Source organism: Piliocolobus tephrosceles, chromosome 21 (assembly GCF_002776525.5).
Source record: "Piliocolobus tephrosceles isolate RC106 chromosome 21, ASM277652v3, whole genome shotgun sequence".
Classification (NCBI taxonomy): domain Eukaryota; kingdom Metazoa; phylum Chordata; class Mammalia; order Primates; family Cercopithecidae; genus Piliocolobus; species Piliocolobus tephrosceles.
In genome coordinates this window covers 42422246-42431859 of record NC_045454.1, presented here as the reverse complement: position 1 = coordinate 42431859, position 9614 = coordinate 42422246, and the positions used below count along the sequence as shown (strand labels likewise).

Here is a 9614-nt window from a genome sequence, read left to right as displayed (position 1 = left end):
TTTTTTTTTTTTTTTTGAGATGGAGTCTCGCTCTGTCGCCTAGACTGGAGTATAGTGGTGCGATCTTAGCTCACTGCAAGCTCCAACACTGGGTTCACGCCATTCTCCTGCCTCAGCCTCCCGAGTAGCTGGGACCACAGGTGCCCGCCACCACATCCAGCTGATTTTTTGTATTTTTAGTAGAGATGGATTTTTACCGTGTTAGGGAGGATGGTCTCGATCTCCTGACCTTGTGATCCACCTGCCTGGGCCTCCCAAAGTGCTGGGATTACAGGTGTAGCCACCATGTCTGGCCTCTTTTTTTTTTTTTTTTTTTTTTGACACGGAGCCTCACTCTGTCATCAGACTGGAATACAGTGGCACGATCTCGGCTCACTGCAACCTCTGCCTCCTGGGTTCAAACGATTCTCCTGCCTCAGCCTCCCAAGTAGCTGGGACAACAGGCACGCACCACCACACCTGGCTAATTTTTATATTTTTGGTGGAGACGGGGTATCTGAGTTCATTTTCTAAGAGACAGGGTCTTGCTCTGTCACCCATGCTGGAGTGCAGAGGTGCCACTGTAACCTTGAATTCCTGGGCTCATGTCATTATCCTACCTCAGCCTCCCAAAGCTCTGAGATTATATGCACGAGCCACCTCATCTATCTTGTTTTTTAAAGTGAAATAATTTTCTAAAATGGCAAATGGACTAAAAAAGGAAAAAATAAGCCATCAGGAGAGAATGTTGTGGAAAAAAACAAGTGGCAGGTCTGGGCCAGCACAGTGGTAACTGCCTGTAATCCCAGCACTTTGGGAGGCCCAGGCAGGCGGATCACCTGAGGTCAGAAGTCCGAGACCAGTCTGGCCAACATGGTGAAACCCTGTCTCTACTAAAAACAAAAAAAATTAACCAGGTGTGGTGGTGGGCACCTATAATCCCAGTTACTGGGGAGGCTGAGGCAGGAGAATCACTTGAACCCAGGAGGCAGAGATTGTAGTGAGCTGAGATTGTGCCACTGCACTCCAGCTTGGGCAACGGAATGAGACTCCATCTCGGGGAAAAAAAAAAAAAAAGTGGAAGCTCTGAAGAAATCAGCATGAGTTGGAATTTTGATCCAATCACTTTATAGGTGTGTGACTTGGGCAAATCTCTGAAATGCTCCATGCCTTGGTTTTCCTCCTCTGTAAAATGGGATTATATTAATGGCCACCTCAAAGTAAGGCTACTCCTAGGGTATACAAAGCCCTGGATAAATATTTCTTGTAGCCAAGTGTGGTGGCTCATGCCTGTAATCCTAGTACTTTGGGAGGCCGCGGTGAGGAGACTACTTGAGCCCAAGAGTTTAAGACCAGCCTGGGCAACATAGTGAGACCTCATGTCTACCAAGAAAAGATACAAAAATTAGCCAAGCATGGTAGCTCACGCCTGTAGTCCCAGCTACTCAGGAGGCTGAGGTGGAGGGATCACTTGAGTCCAGGAGCTGGAGTTTATAATAAGCAGAGATCGTGCCACTGAACTCCAGCCTGGGTGACAGAGCAAGACCCTGTCTCCATTTAAAAAAAAAAAAAGGGCCAGGTGCGGGGGCTCACACCTGTAATCCCAGCACTTTGGGAAGCCAAGTTGGGCGGATCACTTGAGATCAGGAGTTCCAGACCAGCCTGGCCAACATGGTAAAACTCTACTAAAAATACATCTCTACTAAAAATACAAAAAGTAACCAGCATGGTGGTGCACGCCTGTAATCCCAGCTACTTGGGAGGCTGAGGCATGAGAATCTCTTGAACCCAGGAGGTAGAGGCTGCAATGAGCCGAAATCTTGCCACTGCACTCCAGCCTGAGCAATAGAGCCAGATTCAGTCTCAAAAAAAAAGGGGGGGGGTAGGGGCCGGGCGTGGTATCTCATGCCTGTAATCCCAGCACACTTAAGGAGGCCAAGGCAGGCAGATCACCTGAGCTTAGGGATTAGAGACCAGCCTGGCCAACATGGTGAAACCCCATCTCTACTAAAAATATTTTTTAAAATTAGCCGGGATTAGTGGTAGGTGCCTGTAATCCCAGCTACTCAGGAGGTTGAGGCAGGAGAATTGCTTGAACCCAGGAGACAGAAGTTGCAGTGAGCTGATGTGGTGCTACTGCATGCCAGCCTGGGTGACAGAGTGAGACTCCATCTCAAAAAAAAAAAAAAGTCAGGCACTCATCTATATGACCAAATTTTTTTTTTTTTTTTGAGACGGAGTCCCGCTCTATCACCGGGGCCGGAGTGCAGTGGCCGGATCTCAGCTCACTGCAAGCTCCGCCTCCCGGGTTCATGCCATTCTCCTGCCTCAGCCTCCGGAGTAGCTGGGACTACAGGCGCCCGCCACCTCGCCCGGCTAGATTTTTGTATTTTTTTAGTAGAGACAGGGTTTCACCATGTTAGCCAGGATGGTCTCGATCTCCTGACCTCGTGATCCGCCCGTCTCGGCCTCCCAAAGTGCTGGGATTACAGGCTTGAGCCACCGCGCCCGGCCTGTATGACCAATTTTAATCTAGTACCCCACGCTCATACAAACACAAGAAACACCATATATGTTTCTCCTACTCTACAGACCACTTTTCTAGAAGCTGCAGGCCCTAGAACTAATGCCTGAGAGCCCTGGGACATCTGATCAATCCCACATGTAACATAGAGGGTAGGAAAGAATCAATCCCTGAAGGAGAGAAATGCAGACCAGTGTAACATCCATCCCCAGCTGGTACCAGTCAATGGGGGACTTAGAAAATTTCCAGGAAGGAACACCAAGACATGGAACTCCCGAAGGCTTGGGGCCTGGGGCACTGCCCTGCTTGCCTAGGCCAAAGGGTAGTACTGCCTCATAGGATGGTTGGCAACAGTCAACGATGCAAAGGATGTAAATCACTTAGAAAAGGGGCTGGCCCACAGCAAGGGCTGAATAGCCACTTCTTGGCCTGGTGCTGCTACGGTGCTTCATACCTGTAATCCCAACACTGTGGGAGGCCAAAGTCAGAAGATTGTTCAAAGCCAGGAGGTTTGAGACCAGTCTCAGCAACATAGCAAGACCCTGTCTCTACAAAAAAATTTAAAAACTAAAAAAATTAGCCATGCGTGGTGCTGCATACCTATAGTCCCAGCTACGCAGGAGGCTGAGGTGGGAGGCCCCCTTGAGCCCAGGAGTTGGAGGCTACAGTGAGCTATGATGGCACCACTGTACTCCAGCCTAGGGACAGAGCAAGACCTCATCTCTTCAAAAACTTTTTTTATTTTTGAGACAGTTTCGCTCTTATTGCCCAGGCTGGAGTGCAATGGCGCAATCTCAGCTCACTGCAACCTCCACCTCCTGGGTTCAAGTGATTCTCCTGCCTCAGTCTCCCGAGTAGCTGGGATTACAGGCATGTGCCACCACGCCTGGCTAATTTTGCATTTTTAGTAGAGATGGGGCTTCTCCATGTTGGTCAGGCTGGTCTTGAACTCCTGATCTCAGGTGATCTGCCCACCTCAACCTTCCAAAGTGCTGGGATTATAGGCGTGAGCCACTGCGCCAGGGCTTTTTTTTTTTTTGAGACAGCGTCTCGCTCTGGAGTGCAATGGCACAATCTCGGCTCACTGCAACCTCCACCTCCCCGGTTCAAGTGATTCTCCTGTCTCAGCCTCTCAAGTAGCAGGGACTATAGTCATATGCCACCACATCCGGCTAGTTTTCTTTTTTTGTATTTTTAATAGAGATGGGATTGCACCATATTGGGTCAGGCTGGTCTCAAACTCCTGACCTCAGGTGATCCACCCGCCTCAGGCTCCCAAAGTGCTGGGATTACAGGCGTGAGCCACGGGGCCCTGCCCTCTCTTGTCAATTTCTTTAGATAATTTCCTTCAGAGAAACGAAAATGAAACCAAAAACGGTATAAGGACATTGCGTGGACCAAAGAAAACATGACTAAGGTTCAGGCTTACAGCTTGCAGCCTGTCACGGGTGTCCAATAAGCACTTGCTGACTGTCCGAAAGGCTGGGCTGCCCCAGGATTTGGCTGCTGTTCACTGCACTCTGTCCCCACCTTTGACCCCAGAGAAACCAGGGAGCCCAGAGACACATGAAGACCTCACCTTCCCCAGCTGTTCACCAGTGTCCCCACATGTGTAGACAAGGAACTCAGAACCCCAGTTGTTTTTTTTTTTTGAAACTGAGTCTCGCTCTGTTGCATAGGCTGGAGTGCAGTGGCTTGATCTCAGCTCACTGCAACCTCCGCCTCTCGGGTTCAAGTGATTCTCCTGCCTCAGCCTCCTGAGCAGCTGGGACTACAGGCGCGCACCACCAGGCCTGGCGAATTTTTATATTTTTAGTACAGATGAGTTTTCTTTTTTTTTCTTTTTTTTTTTTTGAGAGGGAGTCTTGCGCTGTCACCCAGGCTGGAGTGCAGTGGCCAGATCTCAGCTCACTGCAAGCTCCGCCTCCTGGGTTTACGCCATTCTCCTGCCTCAGCCTCCTGAGTAGCTGGGACTACAGGCGCCCGCCACTTCGCCCGGCTAGTTTTTGTATTTTTTTTACTAGAGACGGGGTTTCACCGTGTTAGCCAGGATGGTCTCGATCTCCTGACTTTGTGATCCGCCCGTCTCGGCCTCCCAAAGTGCTGGGATTACAGGCTTGAGCCACCACGCCCGGCGAGATGAGTTTTCACTATGTTAGCCAGGCTGGTCTCGAACTCCTTACATCAGCTGATCCACCCGCCTCAGCCTCCCAAAATGCTGGGATTACAGGCGTGAGCCACTGCGGCTGGCCCCAGTTGTTTTTTTTTTTTTTTTTTTTTAGACCGAGTTTCGCTCTTGTTGCCCAGGCTGGAGTGCAATGGTGCGATCTTGGCTCACAGCAACCTCCGCCTCCCGGGTTCAAGCGATTCTCCTGCCTCAGCCTCCCGAGTAGCTGACATTACAGGCATGCGCCACCATACCCAGCTAATTTTTTTGTATTTGTAGTAGAGACGGGGTTTCTCCATGGTGGTCAGGCTGGTCTCAAACTCCCGATCTCAGGTGATCCGCCCACCTCAGCCTCCCAAAGTGCTGGGATTACAGGCTTGAGCCACCGCGCCCGGCCCCCAGTTGTTTTTTTTTATTTGTTTGTTTGTTTAGAGACAGGGTCTCATTATGTTGCCTGGGTTGGTCTTGAACTTTTGGCTTCAAGCAATCCTCCCACCCAGGCCCCCCAAACTGTGAGGACCACACCACCGTGCCCAGCCCAGAACCTCCTTTTTCCCCAGGTTCCTGCCTTCACATCTCAAGGAGAGACAGTGATGAGCACTCGTCCATCCCTGGTCCTTCTCCTGACACTGCCCCCAGCCCCACCTCCCCGCTCACCTCCCCGAAATGCATGTAGATGTACTCCCGGGCACGCTGGTGCAACTCCACACAGCCAATCTGCTCGGCGAAGTTGGCGATGCCGATGGCATTGCTGGGGTCCAGCTGCTGCACTAGGAAGTCACTGCAGGCGCGGACAACGCTGTCGATCTGGTACATGACAGCGCCATTCATGACGTGAAGGACACACTTCTCGCCCATGGAGATGGAGGCCGTGTAGGCGAATTCGATGAGGCGCTCCATGACCTTGGGGTGGATACCCTCAATGGACACCACCTCCATGCCCTGCTCCCGCAGCCCGTTGGTGAACATGGCCTTGAAGACGGGGCTGGATGAGGCTAGCACCACCTTGTGGGCCATGAACTGGGCAGCAGGCGCATCCTGGTACTTGACCTGCAGTGTGACGTCACACAGCTGCTGGCTGAGCCGCAACTCGTTCATGATGCCGAAGGCCTGTTTGGTATGATCCTCCAGGGTGTAGCTGAAGGTGCGGTTGCCATGCTGGGAGGGCGTCACCTCCGCCTTGCACTCAGTGGAGGCATACATCACCGCGTCCCCTGCCCCCTCAGGGCACTGTGACCGCAGGGGCAGGAATCGGCTGCAGGCCCCAGCCCTGCTAGGCTTGGGATCTGGCTGCATGGGGTTCCAGAAGATAAGCAACACCACCACCTCTGGCACTCAGGGGCCTGGAGGGGAGAGAGCACAGAGCAGGGGGCAGGGGTTGGGGCTGGGCCAGCACCTGCAGGGTCTCCTTTTGTAAGATAAAGCAACTCCTAGGTCAGTTTTCCTGCAGAGTAAGTGAAGCAGAGTCCATTTGCAAATTTGCAAACATCCCCCTGACCTGACCAGCCCAAGAGCCCATCTTAAAACATAGGTGAGGTCATGTCTCTGCCCTGCTCTGGATCCTCCAACGCCTCCCACAGTACCTAGTAAAACTGAACTCCTCAACAGCCTTCGAAGCCCTACACAATTAGCCCCTGACACCTCTTCCCTTTGATCACTCTGTTTCAGTAATCTGGTGGCCTTTCCCTTTCTAGAGCATGTCGGGCTCATTCCTTCATTTGCCTCACCATTTATTGGGCACCTACTGTATGCCAGGCACTGATCTGGGTGCTGAAGACACAGCAGTGAGCAAAACACACAAAAATCCTACCCTGCTGGAGCTGACACCTGCAGGGAGGAACAATCATAAACTAAAAGAAGCAAGACCTGGAAAATCAGCTTCCTGAAGAAAATTACAACAGCATTGTGACAATGTGAGAATCAGGGGCAGTTTGTTGTTGTTGTTGTTGTTTTGAGATGGAGTCTCACTCTGTCACCCAGGCTGGAGTGCATTGGCTCGATCTTGGCTCACTGCAACCTCTACCTCTCGGGTTCAAGCGATCCTCCTGCCTCAGCCTCCTGAGTAGCTAGGACTACAGGCGCCCGCCACCAAGCCCAGCTAGTTTTTTAATTTTTAGCAGAGACTGGGTTTCACCATGTTGGCCAGGCTGGTCTCAAACTGCTGACCTCAAGTGATCCGCCCGCCTTGGCCTCCCAAAGTTCTGGGATTATAGGCGTAAGCCACCGTGCCTGGCCCTGGGTGCAGTTTTTTAAAATCTGACAGACCAAGCTTCTTTGAGAAAGTAAGGTTAGAGCTGAGACAAGGATGAAAATTATTATAAAGTGGGAGGCTGGGGAATAGTTTTCCAGACAGAGGAAATAGCAAGTGCAGTGGCTCAGAGGCTGAGACAGTCAATCTGGAGAACTGAGAAGGAGTGCAGTGAGAGCTAAGGACTTAAGGAAGGGTTTCATGGAAACCCCTGGAGCCTGGAGGGCCAGGAGATGAGTTACATGTTTTGTGTTTTGTTTTTCAAGACAGAGTCTCGCTCTGTTGCCCAGGCTGGAGTACAGTGGTGCAATCTTGGCTCACTGCAACCTCTGCCTCCCAGGTTCAAGATATTCTCAGCCGGGTGCGGTGGCTCACGCCTGTAATCCCAGCACTTTGGGAGGCTGAGGTTAGCAGATCATGAGGTCAGGAGATGGAGACCATCCTGGCTAACATGGTGAAACCTCGTCTCTACTAAAAAATACAAAAAATTAGCCAGGCATGGCGGAGGGCGCCTGTAGTCCCAGCTACACGGGGAGGCTGAGGCAGGAGAATGGTGTGAACCTGGGAGGCGGAGCTTGCAGTGAGCAGAGATCGCGCCACTGCACTCCAGCTTGGGCAACAGAACAAGACTTGGTCTCAAAAAAAAAAAAAAAAAAGATATTCTCATATCTTGGCCTCCTGAGCAGCTGGGATTACAGGCACCAGCCACCATGATGGGCTAATTTTTTGTATTTTTAGTAGAGATGGGGTTTCACCATATTGGCCAGGGTGTTCTCGACCTCCTGGCCTCAAGTGATCCCCCTCCTCGACCTCCCAAAATGCTGGGATTACAGGCATAGGCTGCTGTGCGCAGACGTGAGTTATGTTTTGAAAGGAGTGGGGGATCTCCAAGTGGTTCCCCACAAGTGGATCTGCAAGTTCTCACTCCCCTCTTTCTGGGGCTCCACTCAGAGTCCCCTCTTCCCTGTTCTATTGTCATCACTGCGCTTGTCAGGAACTGAAATGACCTCCTTTGCTTGTTTGTTGATCGACTGTCTCTCGTCCCCGGCCCCAGCGCCTCAAATGGCAGGGAACCTATGTAGGTTGGCGTCGGGCCAACCCTCTCCTGTGCCTCCCGCCTGGGGCCTGGCACTGCGCAGGGGTCAGTACACGGGTGGTTGGCTAAATGCCCGTGCCACCGTGCCTGCCAGAGCGGCCTCCTCCACCCTCCCTGGGTGCCACTCGGCCCCCCCTCCGGTGCCAAGGCCCTGGGCTTGCGTCTTGGTCTTTGGCCAATCGGTCAACGATGCCCCTTGGGCATCGGGCACTTCCCCCACCCTACAAAGCGACAAGTGGGCGACTGCGCATGCCCCTCCTGAGCCGCCACCAGGCCCAGAGAGGCGAGGAAGTGACCCCGCCGCGGCGTCTCGGCTGCCAACCCCAGAACGCAGATCGAGCCCCCCAACGCCTCGGAGCCCCCTGGCCTCCGTCTGCTCCTCGCCTCCGGGTTCTCTCGCTCGGTTTCCGCCGCTCCCGGGCCACCCCGAGAGTTGCGCCGTCCAACAAAAAGATTGGACCCAGGCCTCGCCCTCCTGGCCCTCCGAGTTCTGGCGGGGAACTCAGAGGTTCCCTGGGCCGTGGCGCCCGGTTTCCTGGTCTCCGGGCACGACCGCAGGGGCGCTCGCGGCCCGCGATGCCCGCAGCCCGGGCACATCCCGCCTCACTCACCCCGCCATGGCCGCGCTCCGGCTCCGCCTCCACCGCCGAGCCTCGGCGCCTCCATCGCTGCGCGTGGGGGAGGCGCGGAGCGCGCGCAGGTCACCATGACTAAGCAGAGCCGGGCGCCCGCCTTGTCACAATAAAAGTCCCCGGGCCCTGGCCTCGGGCGGTAGGGACCGCGGAGGGCCGCTCCCCAGCCCCCGCCCACGCCTGCGGTTGCCGAGCTGCGCGGCCACCACTGCTCCCAGCATGGCCGCGGGGCGGGGGCATGCGGCCCTGGGCACGCTCAGCCGCGTGGTCTGAGTCGCGGGGAGTCTGAACCCCGAGTTCCAGATCCGCGCGTCCTGGCCGGCACCGGGGATGGGGTGGACAACCCTCCCCGTCGCTGCTGCCGGAGCGCTCACCTAGGCCACTGGGTCGCCTCCGTAGGGGGTCCTTCAGGGTGGGGATGCCCGGGGCGCGCAGGGGCTCCGGGTACGGCGATGCCACCCGCACACTGCGCTTCCGGGAAGCCCGGGGGTCCACGGCCCGGTCCAGGCGATTCCTGCCTTACCTTGGCTGTAGGAGACCTGCGGGCGCCTCCGCCGTCGGGGGGCCTTGGCGCCAGGGCTGCGTGGCCTGCGGGGTCTCGGTTGTCGGTTGGGGAGAGGCCTCGGGACGCCCGAAAAGGAGGCGGGGAGAGGGCGGAGAGGGCGCGGCGGGGAAGGAGCGGCGATTCTCCCGCCCTTCCCGCAGGTGCCCGGCGCCCGTCGGCGAGGAGTGGGGCATCGGGCGGGGACGCACAGCCAGGCCCCCCTTCTCACTGTCTCTTCCATCTCCTGGTTTCGTCGCCGGGCGTCTCCTGGCGGGGCTGCGCGCCACCACCTGCTATTCTTTTAACGACGCACAGCGCCTGCCTCGTGGTCTGGTGGCCACAGGATCTAGGGAAAATTGTCTACCTCGCTGGGTCGGCCTTCCTTCCTTCCTTCCTTCCTTCCTTCCTTCCTTCCTTCCTTCCT

At 54.8% G+C, this 9614-nt stretch overlaps 1 protein-coding gene across 4 annotated transcripts in view; it reads right to left on the bottom strand.

Annotated features, from left to right (window-relative positions):
• KEAP1 (kelch like ECH associated protein 1) overlaps positions 1–9490 on the bottom strand; it is a 26845-nt gene extending 17355 nt beyond the window's left edge. The window contains exons 1-2 of one of the 4 annotated variants that reach the window (XM_026455586.2): positions 9170–9490; positions 5328–6013 (exon numbers count right to left, since the gene is read on the bottom strand). In XM_026455586.2, the coding sequence (XP_026311371.1) occupies positions 5328–5966 (639 nt within the window). In that variant the 5' untranslated portion in view covers positions 5967–6013; positions 9170–9490. The other 3 variants (XM_026455587.1, XM_026455585.2, XM_026455588.1) reach the window with 3 other exon arrangements.
• Between the last annotated feature and the right edge of the window lie 124 nt (positions 9491–9614).